This window comes from Oxyura jamaicensis, chromosome Z (genome assembly GCF_011077185.1).
Source record: "Oxyura jamaicensis isolate SHBP4307 breed ruddy duck chromosome Z, BPBGC_Ojam_1.0, whole genome shotgun sequence".
Lineage (NCBI taxonomy): Eukaryota > Metazoa > Chordata > Aves > Anseriformes > Anatidae > Oxyura > Oxyura jamaicensis.
In genome coordinates this window covers 50170267-50188278 of record NC_048926.1, presented here as the reverse complement: position 1 = coordinate 50188278, position 18012 = coordinate 50170267, and the positions used below count along the sequence as shown (strand labels likewise).

Genomic DNA, 18012 nt, shown 5'->3' with positions numbered 1-18012 from the left:
GCTTGAGCTTGGCTTTTCAAATGTGCTGTACTCATAGCTCATGCAAGTAACGTCTGTTTAACAGCAAAATTCTCCAAAACTTGTAGCCTCGGAGGAGTCATTAGTAAGCGTGTTGCTACTATTTTCTCTCCTTGTTTCAGAGTTGGCAGCAGAGGGTAATGCTCTACTGGGTTCTGTCTGATGGCTTTTCTTGCAGTAAGTGTTTCCTGGAAAGCTCCCATTTGGACAAATAGTAGCCTTCTTGGAAACTAGCTGTTAGAGTTGTTAAGTCAGGTCAGTGCTGTACTGGGTATTTCTCGGACTTCTGAAGTTTCTCAAGTTCTGAAGCCCGAGTTTTTATTTCTGTAGACTTCAGTTATTTTACCCAAAAGCATCTCTGAATCAATAAAACATGCATCACAACAGCTGATGTCAAATAAATCTGAATGAATACACAGCCTTAAAGGAATACCAAATAACTCAGTAATTATGAGAATAATTAAAATGCCATAATTCCTGCTAATTTTCTTTCTGGAGTGAAATTCAAGTGTATGATTCCTTAAAAAACATACATTGATTTTATTACTTTATATGTGTTTGGAGTATCAGAAAAGGACAATAAGGTGGCAGGAAAAGTTTGTTAGCCTGGGTCTTTGAAACCCTGGGAAGAGCAATTCTATGCTGAAAAAAAAATCCCATACGCTAGGGACACTTGTTGCTACTGCATCCTAAAATTATAATCTTAAACCGGCAATTTGTCTTTTAATGCCATTACCTTGTGAAATGCCCCTTCTCCAGAAGGGCAGCAATGACATATGTAGGGCTAATTTTGCCAGTGTAGAATGTTTAAGTATTATTATTCTATTTGTCTGTAATTTCCAAAACTAAGGAGCCTGAACATCTAAAACAGGACATTGCACATCTTGATTCAATGTTTAATCCAATGTTTCTGATTTCCCTTTCTCTGGCTATTACTGCTATGACAAAATCATACATTCAGTATTGGCTATTACTTAAAAATGATCACCAGTTTAATCCAGAATGGAATAAAAAGACAGTGCAGCTTTCTTAGAGAGGTCTTTGTGGAAACCTTGAATAAAAAATAAAAAATAATAATAATAAAAAAACATTTTTGCATTTTTTCAGCTTGACTGTATACATAATTAAGGGCATTCAAAGAAAGGACTGCCAACAAGCAAAAGTACCTCCATTGATGATCTTAACATATTCTTCGGTATTCAGGTAGGAGGGTGGTTTTTACACTCTTAAATGTACGGGGAGTTTTTTAGAGCTCAATTGTCAAACAAATTGTGATGGTCCTACAGCCCTCATTACATGGGTAAGTGTCATCTTTTTCAAGGCTGGCCTCCCTGAACAAAATGCATGATGACTGTTTTTGAGGTAATTGATGCAGAGTTCTAATTGCCTAAGGACAGTTTAATTGCTGTGTTTAGGTTCTGTGCTGATAAACCTATTCAGCAAATGCTGTATAACCTTATTTGTAAGTGAAGAAGCCCTTGCTCCATACCATCTCCTTTTTCTGTCTCTGAAATTCTTCAAGTTTACAATTGCATGCTTATTTACTGTAAAGAATACAGACATTTCAGAAAAAAAAAAAAACTACCCGAAAATAAGCTTTATTGCAAGAAAAGTGTTGTCATACTTATACAGACCTACAAACAAAACTTTTTTTCTTAAAAACATTTTAATAAAAATGTACAATGTTTCTTTTTTCAAAAATCCCCATAAGAACAAAAGTAAAGAAAAACCACTGAGTATAACTTGATACTAATCTTTGGTCAGCACTGATAGGCGACTGAAACAATCCTGGAGTCAGCGTGTGCTTTGGCTATTTTCACATCTGAGATTCTGTTACATGACTAGTTACAGGCACCAGCTGTCAAAAAAAGCACCATTGAGACATACACTTAACACATAATGGTACAACATTAAAAAAAATTACTAAAGTAAACTAAATGTCAACTCATTGTACACACATCGTTCTTACAAAATAAGCTATGATAAAATGAGGCGTACGGTGTATAACTACAGTATTAATGAAACTTCTAAAAATGGATTTCAAATACACATTTTCCTTGTCTGCACTGAATAATTAGTTTGCACATATGGCAGTCCTGATATAGCTCTCAATTTTTACTAAATGCACCATTAATTCAAGCCAGCACCAAACAGTATGAAACATCATGTGTCCCCTTCAGAGTGACATTTTCTTCAGCTGCCTACAGTAATGCAAGTATGTAGAGCACCCTTTTTGAGAATGAGGTGTGGTAGCATGTGTGGTTCCTTGAGGTTATTGAAAGGAAGTACAGTACAGTTTGGTTCTGCAATTCTAATGGTATTAAAAGCAGTCAAGGTATTTTGCTACAGTGGTTGTGCCTCTTATTTGATGTGGTTGATTCAGAGAACAATACAATCCTATTGACCTGCTGTGAAATATGATCTTTGCTGAGACTAGTATTGTAATTCTTGTCCTTCAAGACTTTTATTTTTTTGAATACTCAAGTTTCACTAGAGCACTTTAGAATAGCCAGAAGATGTATCACAGTGCTCTTTCAGCTCTGATAAATTTAAAAATTGCTTATATACTATCTAGATGACTGGCACAAGTACAAAAGGAAACATCTTTCAAATCTTTTTTTTTTTTTTTTTAAAAAAAAAGTACCTCTAAAATGTTATAGTTCAAATTTATAAATCTAAAGAAAAACAAGCATGTTTCCCTTTTTGTTTACATAATTTGTTATTCTCTCCATATATTACTGCATTAAAAATAAATAAACATCTATATTTTTTTAATTAGGAACTATAGCAAAATACCCAAAGTGTTACAGACTGCTAACAGGAAAAAAAAATAGCTCACATTTTTTGTGCCATTTAGTGCCATATGATGATCTCTTGAACTTTAGCTTTTTAATATATTTTTAAATTGAGGTTATATAAAAGATACAGTAACCATGATTCCCACAAGTTACCCCTCCTGCAAGGGTGGTTCTGCAATCTCAGCAGGATGGAGAGAAAGAAGTCTTCCCTTCTCCCTTCCTCCCCCAAAAGTCAGTGACTGTTTCAAAGCCTTTGAAAAGCAGATATGTTCAGGTGGGTAAATAGGTGAACAGAAGTGACTGAAGAACTGGACTCAGTATGGAAGATGGCTAGTAGAGTTCTAGCCACAGCCTCATTCTGAGAGCTTCCCCGAGCTCTCCTAGGAGGTAGTTGTCCTCATTGCTGTCTTCCAGTTTCTTTAACTCCTTTTTCTTATATAGAGGAATGCTAGTGATTTCCAGTGTGTACGTTCCAGGCACTGACTTTTTCTTAGCTGTGTGCAAATAACTGAGTCCATCCCTCTGATGGATTTGAAAGACGCCATCATCGTTGCCATGTGAGATGATGTAGCGCACGTGGTTGGTAAGAGGCTCAATGGCTGGCATGAGTTCTAGGATGTGCTCCTTGTTGTCAAGCCTGGAAATGTTGACTCTCATCTTCAAAGGACTATCCATGTCCAGACTTTCCAAGCTAATCTGCTCTATCTGAAGTAAAGGAGGAAAGGATGTTTAGAGCAGGAGAGAAACAGATATTCACTTTTGCATTGACAGAAGAGTAAGTGATTAGTAACAGTTTCTGCATTTCTCAAACTCTAGCTGTTAAAGAAGCCATTGTAAATCCTTTCCAGCTGGGAGGACTGCTTGCTTCCATATAACACACCCTGTAAATCTTAAGGGCTTCTCTCACAGGCTTAACAGGATAATTAAAGTTACAGCATCAGGTCTATAGAGGGGGCTCAGATTTCAGTCTCTTTTCAGAATGTTTAACTTCATGCTTGCAAAAAGCCCGTATAAAGAAGAGACATATGTTTAGTATTGCAGTGAAGACTGTAAGTGAGGCACAGTCTTGTTCTTATGATCAACGTGAGTGTGGAACATTACAGAACCAGAACAGGAGTCTTGACACAGTACTGTACAGGAACTCCCTAAACTTCTGATAAAACTGTTTTAATCAATCCTGGCTTCTAAAAAAGACAGGCTTGGCATTTGGTGATGAAGTATGATGACAAAAATGGAAACTGAAGCAAGGAGAGTATTCCTGTATTGTTTGTATTCTACAAAAAGGGCTGGTATGTCATGACCAATTACATTGTACTTTCACCACTGAGAAGAGTGCAGAAGAATGTACTGGCATTGTTTTTCTGACTAATCAGTCATATATATATATATATATATATATATATATATATTATGTAAGCTTCAGTATAGTTCTGCTACACATGTAAATCTGTTCCAGAGGTGTGAGCTGTTGAGAACACACTTGGGGGTGGGAGGTCAAGAATGAGTGCATTCCTACAAAAGCCATCTAACAAACAGCTTTAAAAGCACTTCGACCTAAAATACACAGAATGGTTCATAGGCCTTAGTCTTCTTCAGGAAACCTAAATTGGGTATCTAGCCTACTTGTCAAGATTCCTTTTGCAGTTTTAAATATTGGAAAGGACTTTTTTCTCTCTCTGAGGGAATCCCAATCACGTGTGATTATATATGTGTACTACTATGTAATGTAATTAAAAACACATGGTGAAAATAAGGAAAAATTGTGATGGGGGCAAGTACAGAAGAGTATTAAATACCACACCCTATACACATCGTTAGTGATGAGATTATTATTTTTTCCCCCTGTAGTTTTATGGATATGAAATCTTCCATTCTTGCTGCCCAGGCAGACTTCAAGACAGAGCTAATCCTACAAGACTAATGCTCAGGCAGCAAGAAAGCTTACTGCTACAAAAAATGTAATAACAAGATATAATAATTCTGAACAAGAAATGAAATTAATTGTGCAATGGAAGAAATGTTTTTCAAAAACATCCAGGTATTTCTGTGGTGCGTTAACCAGAGAATTCAGATTGGAACAGACCCCGTAGGAGTGGGGTGGAAAGGACAAAGTGGTATTTGTGTGAACTATGTGCCTGGGAGGAAATCAAACATTTAGTTTTTAAGTTCCAAAGCAGAAGTTACACAATTCCTGTCTTTAGAAACTCTATCAATATCAGAACTGGCTTTGATTGCAACAGTCATGAGAAGTAGTGTGTACTCACGATCATCTTAAGTTCTTATCCTTTTAGAAAGGAAACTTGTTTCCTCTTTCCTTCAATGTAACTTGTGTGTTCAGCATGCTTCACCATTTTATATGAGAGGTTGCATTTTGCCTGTTTGCATTACACAGCTCTTGGATTACTGAAGGAAAATTTCTCCCCCCACCTACTCAATTTCCCATTACTGCAGATTTCAAGACCAGAGCTAATGCTACAAGACAAGCTAATGCTACAAGTCCTATCATACAGACAATACAGGTAACACTTGTGCAGGTATATTCTTGTTTAACTCAAAAAAAAGTATTTAAAATAAATACTAGATAAATAAATACTAGGGCTTGCCTTTCATGAACATCCCATATAAGCCTAAAAAGGCAGTAAGAAAAAAAAAACTTAAGTGTAATTCTCTAACACCCTCAACAATTTTGCAAATGTAGGACTTAAGCATGTAGGTATCAGCTAGGTCATGGACTCTCGTCCCCCACAATTATGAGCAACCAGGAACAGAGGCTTCAATTTAAACAATCTGTAAAAAGATCTATTTAGCTGACTAAGACCATACAACACTATCCAAACTCCTCCTTTCAGCAGAACAGATTGCAGAAATGACCAATGTCATAGCTCTCTGTAATTACAGGAAACCTGATTTTGAGATATTCTGAGGGACTACACCACATCTTAGACTACAGAAGACTCTACAGGTTTTAAAAACTTCTGCTGTTCATAACTGCTGATGTCTTCCTGTCACACCACTCCCACCAACAAGACACAAGGTGGGGGACAGGAAAAAGATGATTTTGGTTATTGAATGTGGCCTGTAGTAAAACTCCCTCAGCTTACTGCTAGCATTGGATATTTAATCTCTAAAAATACTTTGAAGTACAATATAGTGTTTATTTATCTTGGTACGTACCGTGTCATTAATACTTCTCTTTTTCCTGTTCTCTTTTTTTGAATAGCCATTGATTTTGCACTCGTAACATGCTTCAGGGGATAAAGCATTTTCTTCATCAGCATCTCCATCCAGTGGCAGGTACTGGCCTTTGTTAAATCCCATCCCTGAGACACAGTGACTGTTGAATAAAAACAGCTTTTTTAGTTCTTGCAGTTTTATGAACTGTCCAATTAGATGGAAAGTGAGTGTATGTAATCTGTACCATAGCACCAGTATCCCATCCCCTTCTCTTTCCTCACCAGTATGACTGAATTAATGTTCTTCACACTAGTGAATGAAATACATTCACATACTGAATGAACTGCAACTGCTGGCTGAAGGTCTGTAGAGTTTTCTAATTTTCATTCACAAGTATCGTGAAGAAACAGAACAAACCCAACCTGCCCTGACTTTGGAAATACAGATTTTAGCATTCATCATGTACCAGAATGATGTTAATTTGTGTTTAACATTTTGGGTTGACCAGTACGGCTTACATCCCTTAATTAACTCAATGAGGATTATACCTATCCTTATGCAGTAACAGTCCTCACTGAGCAGACTTGGAGTTTTTGTGCTGATACCGGTGGCGAAAGCAGAACTAACTGTGTAATACTGTTTATATGTTAGAATTAAAATGAATGTCATGCTGCAGGTACAGACATATGTCTTTTTTTTTTTTTTTCCCCTAATACTACAGGTATTTATGCACTGCATGTGTACATTGTGCACAGGAAATGTAGAAAAAAACAGGACTTATTAACCTCTCCTTCATTGGCACCTCTGCTCTTCAGTCTAATTACTGCCCAGACTTTTTGTCACCCTCTGAATGTGTCTCTGATGAATAACTGTGTGAGATACTCACCCTTGTCCAACTCTGTAATAGCCTGGTGGACAGCCACAAAGATAACCACCTTCAGTGTTGGAACAACCATAATTGCAGGGGTTCTTGGTAGAAGAACACTCATTCACATCATGGCATGCACTGGAGAATTGGTCGTAAGAAAATCCAGAAGGGCAGGCACACTTGTAACTCCCAAGTGTGTTGTAGCAAGAAGCAGAGCCACATGTGTTAGGATTGGAACATTCATTTTCATCTAGTAAGCAAACAAAAGTGCATTGGTAACCTTAATCTGGACAAAGATCAGACAAGCAGGATGTAGCTAACAAATCAGAGTATCTGCAAGTCCTAGGGCTCTGCTACGTTCTTGACCTTACTAACCTACAAAGATGTGGTACCCAAAGTAAAAGGACACTGGCAAAAATCCCAAACATATATATCTGGACTGAAAAGATGTTTTAGGATACGGTTACTGTCAAGTTTATATTCCCTCAACGCCTCCCCTTCTTTCAAGGCATGTCTCCTGTTTTGCTTAGGGGTACTTGTCAATACTCATTCTCTTACCAATACTCCTTACATTCCTACCATACAAGATCCATGGAAGAGAAATGAACGGGAACTCCAGTCATACTTCAACCATGACAGTGTTCACGGACACCCAGAGATGGGTTAAGCTTAGTACCTACTTGTAGGAGAAACCTACAAACACTCTGAGGGGAAAGACAACCTGAACAGCCACTCCAGATGAAGTGGAGAGAAGCAAGAATTGTCTTCACCTTATGGACACATAAAGGGAAGATCCTCCAGTCAGTCTGATGGATTTAGTTCCAGGTTATCTTGTGAAAAATGAGTGAGTAAAGTAGCTGGTTGTATTGAAAGATTATGCATTGGATAATTAGCAAATATTCTGTTTATTTTATTTACCTTGCCAAGGTACAGTTTTCCTCTCCAGCATCATTGGTGCATGCATTACCATTTTTGTCTGCAGTTACTGGAAGACGTTCTTCTGAGGACTATCTATCTTTATTCTACATTCAGAGACTGTAGCTGTTTCGGAAATTTGTGGGAGTTGCTACTTGTGTTTTCCTGTCACTCCCAATTCCTTCATTAGCTTTCTTTGTTGAAGAGCAGTACTAAGTAAGGAGTAATACTGGTGTCTGGGCCTTCAGAAAAACTGCCTGGTGTACTACTGGGTGTAACTGATTAAAATGGGTGTAATAAACTAATTTTGATGTCTAATATCAGGGCAATAAGATCAGCCTATAAGAGATCTAAGGGAGGGCTCACAGCTATCCTCTGATGGTGACACCATTGAAGTAGAACCATGAAAGCAAAATTGGTAAGTTAAGTATGTTGTTACGGTGCTTTGTGAACAGTACAGGATAGGGTTGTTTGGTTGTGTTGGCTTTTATTTTTAATTTTTAATTTTCTGCATTCTGTTTGGTGCGGGATTTGGCTTAGATCATGAAATGCAGAAGAAAAAAAAAAAAAAAGATGGACCAAATCAGCCAGATGTAGAAGAGGAGTGCTGAGCTGATTCATTTGTTCCTGTTCTCTGCCCAGTGAACAAATGGTAGCCTTAACACTGTATTTTGGAATTATGATGTTGGTATCCTTTTCTTCCTATTCACTATAGGTACTACTCTGTAGTATTCTTAAAATGCCGATCGTGTTGACTGATTCTCACTGATGAAATGTAGGATTATTTTTTTTCTTTTTTCAAGAGAGGTATCTATATCGAGCCTGAAGGAATTAAATGAAAGCCTTTACACTTTTCTAAGATGGGAATTTTCTTGAGGAGAAGGGAGAACATAGAATGACTAGGAAAAAGACCTTGTCACACAGAGTTTTAACAGGCTGAGTGAGTTTTCTCATCACCATCTGTCATTGTTTTACATTAAGAGTAGTAAGTGGATGAAGGGGAGAGAGAGAGAGAGAGAGAGAGAGAAGAAATCTGTCTGCATATCCTTTGTCCTGTGCATTCTCGCCTTTACTTGGCAGTTGTCACTGTAATCTGTATGGCAATTTTGCTGTTCAAATGTTTTCTATGCATTTTTTTTTTCCTTACCAACGCATTGATTCCACTGGTAATGCTGTATATACCCTTGTGGGCATCCACATCTGTATCCACCTAGGATGTTTTGACAGCCGTGCTGGCACCTATGATTTCCATCACATTCATCCACATCTTTGCGTTGGGGAGAGAAGTAGAACAGAGAGAATATGTCAATATACATGTTGCAAAATATGTTACTCACTTTGATAATAATTGCCCAAACACCCATATTTATGACAGAGGAATACTGTTCTAAGATGGCAGCACTGTTCAGGGTTTTTATTTTGGAAGGTCTGAAGCTCATATTTATGCAGTGTTCTCTGTATCTATCAATAATCCAACTAAAGCTTTCAAAACTTTAACTCAGATTTGGAGAAGAAACACTATTCCTAATCACACACAATGTTGCTTTGATGTAATATTCAAAACATGAATGTTTTTGGATTTCAGTTGCTAAACCAACTATGTAGGACTTCAGTTTCCTGGCACATACTGAAGTGTTTGAATGTGAGGAACACATACCAAATTTGTCTGTAGTGCACTTGTTCACCTTTGCAATTTAAAAGCCATCTAAAAGGTCTCAGATGAATATGTAAATAAAGAATAAGCCCATAAATTAAAACCAAAATGTAAAAATCTGGTCATTAGAAATAGTGTCTGTTATAAGAAATAAGTACATACCAAGTGACTGTAAGCACCACAATGTGTAAGGTACAGTATGCAATGCTAGCAGAAAATAAGAAATTGTACATGACACCACAGATTCTATACTCTACTTGTACACAGTTGTCCACAAATTCCATGGAATGGGGCTGTCCCAAAGCATGAGGTCTAGAAAACTACTGTCAGGAACTGAAACTTGTGCTTTCATCAGTAAAAAACATATAGAGCAGTTCTGTTGTTCTAGTTATGTACCTATCTTGTGAATGGCTTGGTATGTGTAATTTAATGCTGGATAAAGTACACAAGGTGGTACTTGAAGAGAATAAAATAACCTGACAGATGATAATGCTTTCTAAAACTTCTAGATGGGCTAATTCTGCACTGGTACTTTAGAAATGCATTCCAAATATCAATTCCTGTTAAATCATTTTGTCCAGGTGGCTGACATTTTGAGATGTCATACATCTGTGCACATATACCTTTGCCTTTTAATTTTTTGTTTCACAGTATCTGAGACCAGCTAAAGACACTGCAACTCTCAAATACAGATTTCCTCACTGGGATTCCCTTTTGGAATAGAAATAAAGCTATGGAAGGAGAGATAAAAGTATGGAATTTAGAATCTGATCTTAGATACCTTCAGGCAGATGATTACAATTAGCTGAAAGAAGAAAAAAAAAAAAAAAAAAGAGAAGGAGCAAGATCCCTTTTAGAGTACATGAAAATTAAAAAGAAAAAATAACCAGAATTTTTGATCCATAAACTTATGTGAAGGTGAAAACAATCTGGAAAGAGTTGTTTGTGAGTTCAGATTAACAGTAATTTTTTATTCTAACGTGTGTAAAAAAAGAGTTAGACAGTATGCTCTTACATACATTTATGTTTTAAATTCCTCAAATACATTCCTATTTATTTTTGGTATGTACTTTCACTATGTCTGCTTCTCTGTTTTACGACTGTGATTTGTCTTTGACATCATAGGATTCCCTAGACACAGAGGTAAGAATTTGCAGCATAAAAGAATTTGACTTTTACTAGTTACCTTCACAGTTTAATCCAGTAGAATCCAGAGAAAATCCCCTTTGACATTCACAGGTAAAACTTCCAGGAGTGTTTTGGCAAATTCCTTTTGATCCACAAAGCAATGGCTGAGAACCACATTCATTGTTATCTTTAACAGGGCAGAGAGAAGAAGGTCAGCATCTTACCTTGGGGTAAGATGTTAGGTATGTTCATATAACACTTCTTTGGAGGTTGAAAACCAAAGAGATGCAAAAATTTATTTTAATAATGTTATTTTCCATATTCAAATTTCAGATGACCTGATGACTCATGCAGAGCTAAAAGTACTTAATAAATTGGAAGCACAGGTTGTAATTCAGTTATGAGTGTGAAAGACCCAGGTACGTAATTGCTGACAGTGGAAAAAGGCTGCACCTATGTATTAGCTTAACTAAAATAGTTTCAGTTGGCAAGATTCATACATGTGCTTAAGATCTAAAGACATCTGTATCTATTAAAGAAGAAAAGGCAATCTGTTTTTCTTTTAACTACATTTTAAATCAGATTTTAATACTCTACTCCTTTGTGTCCATGTGGTTATACTTAGCATATAATAACATGTACTAAATATATATAACTTTTTACTAAGCAAGAAAATTCAAATGGTGGATATACTTTGATATTTCTTTAGCTGTAATTGCTGCTTTTCAAAATCTGTTTTCTGGACTGCTGACATTATTGCTCTGTATTACTATTGTTTATATGATGCAAAGGGTAAGAATTGAGAATGTTCCTCTTATAGAAAAAATTAATGCATGAAAACTCATGTTTTTCTTACCAATACAAGCTGTGTGATGTTGAGTAAAACCAGATGGACATTTGCATGTGAAACCTCCAAGGGTGTTGACACAGAGAAACTGACAATTGTGTTGTTTAGTTTGACATTCATCAAGATCTGAAAGTAAGAGATGATGTTGCCTTAACAGAAGTCAACAAATATGAAGTACATTTAGTCTAACTTGCAAAAAAAAAAAATCACACTTCAAAATTATTTCCTTTTAAGTCAAAGTGCAACAAAATTAAATTTACTGTGTATAGCTTCCTTTACCTTTACATGTCTTTCCATCTTCTTGAAGGATGTAGCCCCGAGGACATGAGCACTGATAGCTCCCTTCTGAGTTCTTGCAGATAAAATTGCATGGTTTGGGAGACTGGGAACACTCATCAAGATCTAAAAAGAGAGACTGTTAAAGATTTGCTGTACTGAATTCTTTGAAAGATGCTTCCTGAACAGCACTATATTTAAGAGAAAAACATTTGTAGAAAAAGTATGTTTAACATTTCTGCAGCATTTCCATTTCTTTCCCTATGAGTCTGTCACTTTGGAGTCACCTCTACTGTGGCAAACTGAATCTCCTTAAAGAGTGACACAATGCAGTAACAGTCACACTAATATTTTCATCTATGGACAAAGCATTTCTTTTCAGGCATACTAGGATATACTTAGATGAGTTAACCAACAGGAAAGTGGCAAAAACAAAGCAGTGAGTTAGCTGCTTTGTCAGTCAACATGGTTATACAGCTGAAAACATATTTCAATGCAGGAATATTGTCAGTACAGCTTGTTTCCCTACTCTGCAAAATGAAACACAAAATCAGAAGGGCATATTAGGAAGACAAAGGAAAAAAAGAGTTAAGAGGTAAAGAGATATTCAAAGGCTTACGTAGGGAGACTGATAGTTGCACTGTGTAATTATGTACCATTTAAAAAAAATATTGAGGATTAAGAGGCTGAATCTTACCAACACAGGATGTGCTGCTTATGTCAGTCGTATAGCCAACTTTGCAAAAGCAGCGGAAGGAGCCCATAGTGTTGATACATTGTCCATTTCTACATAGGTTTGGCATGACCTTACATTCATCAATATCTGTAGGGAAAATATTAAACATAAAATCCTTCAAAACAAAAAAAGGTGCTAGCTTTGAATTTGGCATTTGTTAACTTTTCCTTCTGAATAAGATATTCAAAGAAAAAAAGACCAGGTTCTACCAACAATCTGCTCAGCACTGGTGAGACTGAACCTGGAGCACTGTGTTCAGAACTGGGCCCTCCGGTACAACAGAAAGCTGGACATATTGGAAGGTGTCCAACAGGAGGCCACCACAATGATCAGGGGAATTGTGTAGCTCTCTTATGAGGAAGGGCTGAGAGAGCTGGGATTGTTCAGCCTGGAGAAGAGAAGGCTTGGGGGATCTCATCAGTGTCTATAAATAGCTGAAGGGAAGAGGCTGTGCTCCTTCCTTTGTACCCAATGCCAGGACAAGAGGCAGTGGGGCACAAACTGTAACACTGGAGGTTCCATCTAAACATCAGGAAGCACTGTACTGTGTGGGTGACTGAGCACTGGAATATGTTGCCCAGAGAGGTTTTGGAGTCTCCCTCCTTGGATATCTTCAAAAGCTGCCTGGTAATGGTCTTGGGCAACCTGCTCTGGGTGTCCCTGCTTGATCAGGGGGGTTGCAGGTCCCTTCCCACCTCAGCCATTCTGTGATTGTGTATAGTGCCATGGGAATCTTACTGGGGATGGAAAAAAAAAATCTTCAATTTTTTCCACAGTTCCTGATCATCATGCTTCTGATAGTACCTTTAACCTTTCTTTCTCTTTAAAATGGGCCTGAAAACACAAGCAAATATTTTTCCAAGCTTTAGTATTATTTTCTGCAATGAAAGTTTCCTGCTATTTCATTGGGTAGTCTGTTTCTAGTTTTGATAGCTCAGGGAAAAAATTAAAAAAAAACAAACAAAAAAAAAATCATAGAAGTGAAGTTTGTTATGACTAGTAAGATAATAAAAAATTTTCACTAAAATTTAAAAATATGTGCCAGTTAGAGCTACTGCTGTTACCTTTTGCCTTGCATGTAACAGCTCAGCATACAAAAGCTTTGGGATAATTTCTAGCTTTTAGGACTGAGGACTGGTTGATCCTGTTTTAGATCCCAACCCTGAAAATTCTGCACAGCTGTGAGTATTCCTGGTGCAGCTACTGTTTAAAGGTGTTTTTAATTTCTGATCGCACAGTAGTATTTGCAAAATCAAACTCTGTTGTTTCACAGGAAATTCTTCAAAGGAGCTTCAAAGAGAATACTGCATTTTCTTAAGTATGTAAGTGTATTCCTTCATTGTTTTCTACCTCCTTTCATCTTTGCAAATACCTCTTCCATCTGTAGTATATCCTGGACCGTGTGGACAGAGCTTCTTATATTGGGTGGTTCCAGGAAGAGGGCAGAGCTCACACTGATTACCCCAGCCCCGGCCTCCATCACAGCAGCACTCAGATTTAGTGACAAGATTGCGGCTGCTTGAAGCCATCTGACACATAGTCTGTAGAACTTCAGCAAAGCAAAAGCCTTGACGATTATCTGTAAGGAAGAATTGGAGAGACTAAGAAAGAGCAGGAGATAAATATCTGAACCATTGAGCATCTAATATATTATTCTGGCTCTCTGTCAACTCTCAAGCGCTGGATTACTAGCAACCAGTCTGTGAAGTCTGTTTTGACTTAGCCTTTCAAAAATTTGTCATGTCTTCTGAACATTTGTTGCCATTCCAAGTTATTCCAGACATCTCCAAAGTTCAGTACTCTAGGACTTGATGTGACTTTTACTTCTAGGAAGGATTTGCCTTTAGGCATCCTTGGCAAGCTTACTTGATAGTAGAACTGGCTGCAAGCCAAACTGAGCTCCCTTTTAAGCTACCTATATTTGGCTTGCATTTAACAGATTTACTTGGAGTGAGGTTAGGGCTTTGGCTTCTTTCTTTCTTGTTCTTTTTTGTTGTTGTTGCTATTTGTTTGTTCTTTTTTTTTTTTTTTTTCTGGTAAAAATAGTGTGTCTGACTATCTATATATACCCTGGTGTGATTTAAATGACAAAATCCTTAGCACTTAGAAGTCTGCTATTCACTAGTCTTTTTAAGTGGCACTCCTACTTTGCAGGTTGGAAAAATGGTTTTATATAGCCGTACTATTAATCTGTACCTTTCTTAACCCACCTTCCTTCATTTTTGAACCTTTTGATTAATACATGTCAATCATGAAAGAGGAGTGAAACTACACAATCATTAATTTCCTGCATGTTTCCTTCAAACAGGCAGATGAAGAGAGAAGAGATCCCAGCTTCCAATGATCATGAAAACTAGATTTTGCAGAGATGATACTTCTAAATAGGTTATATGTCAGTTGTCATATTTATTAATAAAAATGAAGATATTGTCAACTAGTCTGACAGATGCTTATGTTTTTAATGAAAGAACTTTTGTTTGAAAGCTTAAAGTTAAAATATTTCAGATCCCTAAGAATGTGTACATTTTTGAACACCAAGCTGACCATGTGGTATGCAAGTATAAGGAGTATAATCTGCGGATTTCTCACATGAATCAGGTAAAATGTCATCTTTGACTTTAGGTGAAAATTGCTTTGGGTGCCTCGTAACTTAACTGGTTACAGTAGAGAAAGCTGTCCTCACAGAAAGGGCCACTTGTGTAAGACAGCATGTTCGTTGTGATGACTTGCAAAACTCAGCAGATTTCTTGTAAGCAGGTATACTGGGCAGGTCTTTATGCCCCTTATAACTTGAAGACCATGCAATGCTTAGTCTCCTATTTGAGATGTGGAATATACTTTAATGTGAACAGAATATAAAGGTTTGCACAATATATTTAAAATAGTGTCATCTAAGACTTAATGTTTGTTCTGTAATTCTGAAGATGCAGTTTGTTTCTGCCAGACTAATTTTTCAGTCTTGTCTGACCTGGACAGCCCTAAAGGAAAAGCGGCAATGAGCAAACTAATCCAAAGCACAGTTTGTTGAAAAATAAGTATATAAATGTATGTGTCTGTGTGGGTGCATATATATGTGCATTATTTATATACATATATAAAGTATAAGAAAGTAATAATGAAAACGGGGTATTTCCATGGCATTAATGACTGGCTGGGGTTAAAAGCCTGCAACATCCCACTCCCATCTGGTCCTAATCCTTAGGAAATACTTAGGAAATACATTATGGCTTTGCCACGAAGTCAGCACACTACTGATGGCAACTTACAGAGAGCTGGTTATATAGTACATACATAAGATAATATATAAGTGGTTTTAATGCAGGTGTTCTTTATACAGTTCTAAATACTCCTGCAATTTCACATGTTGGTATTGTTTTACACTTTTAAGTATTTACACTTGAGCACCGGTCATGAAAAAGGTGAGATTCTGCAGTTTTGTTTGATTTTTTAAAAAGTAAGAATTTTATAATGCAAATGACAAGTCTGAATATATTGAAAAGGAAATATAGGTTGATGAATATTAAACCCTTCATCAGTGTTTAATGTACGGACATGCCTCAATAACTTTTCAACATAATTTTGCCTTTTTTTTTTTTTTTGTGAAATCCTAATATTTTTATTCATATTTACTATCTACATTAAAAATACAGAAAATTCATATGCCTAGTTGCAATATTGTGGTGCTTAAAATCATGTTCTTAATATGTAAACACTTTAGTTTGCTATGCATCCCAGTTTTTCATCTACCTAAGATAACTAAATTCTTCTTCTTTAAAAATACCTATTATTACTTCGTCTGGATAGTGTTGCTCCGCACCATGTTTATGCCCTGTGGAATATAGATGCCTCCATGTGAGGCCCTTTGTAGCTTGATTAAGCTGACATTCTCAAGAGGATTCTCATTCCTGTCATTATATAATATTCTATATTCTATTCTATTATATATTCTATTATATAATATGATATCATCTAATATCATTTAATTATTTTAATTTAGGTGAAACAAATAATGTTCCTGATTAGAGAGCTGTTAGAGATAATCAAAACCCCAATTTACACTCTAAATCCCAGCACCAACACACTTTTTCATGTAGGATGGAATTCATATGAAGGAGGGAGGGACTTACCAAGACACTCGATGCCTGATGGGCTTGACAGGAATCCTTCATTACATTCACATCGGTAGCTCCCAATGACATTCATGCAGCGACCGTTTTCACAGATACCTGGCTTGGTACGGCATTCATTTTCATCTTTACAAAAATATCAAATGCAGGTTATTGTTACAAGAAGATGTTTCAGACTTGCAGAATGTATTCAGCATTTTGCATAATATTTGGAAGAAGTGGAACATCAACAATTGATTAAGCATGAGAAGGACTTTTGTAGTAATGATATGCTTCCTATTCCATGCCTTATATGATGCATCTAGGATGAAGGCTTTAGACCTTTTTGTGCTCTGCAAGTAACAAAAAGCAGAAAACACTTGCAGCAGAGGAAGTCCTATCCACAACTTTTACCTGGCAAATAGCATTTAAATAAAATTGGAACACGTGCATGATTTGTGTAACAAATTTTCACTTTGTAATCATTAAGAAGGAGTCTCAGTACATTTAACTTCCTTCTGCAATCAGTCACAATTCAGTCAGCACATCATTTCCCTGAAACACTTTAAAATCCCAGTTTATTTTCTTCCATAGTTAATGGCATAGACACTGTAAGCAATTAAATACCTCTACAGATGCTTAAAATTTAACTGAAAAATAACCTCAGGTCATTTAAAGGCAGTATTAAATAGGGAAAAAGACAAAATTCTTGTTAGTACATTCTTTCCTCTGAGTAAATTCATCAAGTTATGTAAAGAAGAAAGGTCATTCTGCTGCTAAAGGATGCTGTTTTGAAATATTTTCATTTAAAGCATTCTCTGAGATGTATTTTTTTTCTCTGAGCCAAAGATAGCCTCAGATACTTCTTTTCAAAGAGAACTTCTGAATGGTCTTGAGTTTTTTTACTCATTAGAAAAGTGTAATTTGCCAACATGTAGCTATCATTTCACTCTCAACCAATTCCAAAAATAATGGAGGAGATACAAAGAATTATTGTGAGGTATGGCAGTTTTCACACCTCCTTCTCTTTGTGGCTTTTATATATTGTTTCAGAATCTCATAGTTGTAATTCTTTAAGGAACTGCAACATTATTTGTAAACAGTATTAAAGCTGAAGGAAGCTTAACTTTTTATTTACAATAATTTTGCTTTGTACTCATCAGATGAGGTCTCTTTTGTTCTCAAGAGAGGATACTTAAAGCTTTAAGTCTACCAAGTGTCTGAAAAACTTCCTGATTTTGTTGTACAATGAGGTAAATAAAACCAGAGTTTTTCTTCTAAAATACTTTCTAGTTCTTTATACCAATTTTCAGATAGGGCTCAAAATTTGAAACAAAAAGTAAATTTAAGATGTTAGGCACAACCATCTATCTTAAGTGTCCTTTATGAACTGCAATTTTCTAGCTTACTATACACACATAAAGAGCTTTTTTTTATTTTTATTTTTTTTAATTTTTTTCTTTTTTTTGAATTGCAGTAGATGTCTTCTTCC

The 18012-nt window shown here is 36.4% G+C and overlaps 1 protein-coding gene across 1 annotated transcript in view; it reads right to left on the bottom strand.

Moving 5' to 3' along the window:
- Positions 1 to 1600: 1600 nt before the first annotated feature.
- Positions 1601 to 18012, bottom strand: part of FBN2 (fibrillin 2) — a 177018-nt gene continuing 160606 nt past the window's right edge. The window contains exons 43-52 of the mRNA XM_035309941.1: positions 16542 to 16667; positions 13787 to 13993; positions 12376 to 12501; positions 11682 to 11804; positions 11412 to 11528; positions 10614 to 10742; positions 8921 to 9040; positions 6877 to 7108; positions 5991 to 6150; positions 1601 to 3521 (exon numbers count right to left, since the gene is read on the bottom strand). Of these exons, the coding sequence (XP_035165832.1) occupies positions 3147 to 3521; positions 5991 to 6150; positions 6877 to 7108; positions 8921 to 9040; positions 10614 to 10742; positions 11412 to 11528; positions 11682 to 11804; positions 12376 to 12501; positions 13787 to 13993; positions 16542 to 16667 (1715 nt within the window). The 3' untranslated portion in view covers positions 1601 to 3146. The remainder of the gene's footprint in view (positions 3522 to 5990; positions 6151 to 6876; positions 7109 to 8920; positions 9041 to 10613; positions 10743 to 11411; positions 11529 to 11681; positions 11805 to 12375; positions 12502 to 13786; positions 13994 to 16541; positions 16668 to 18012) is intronic.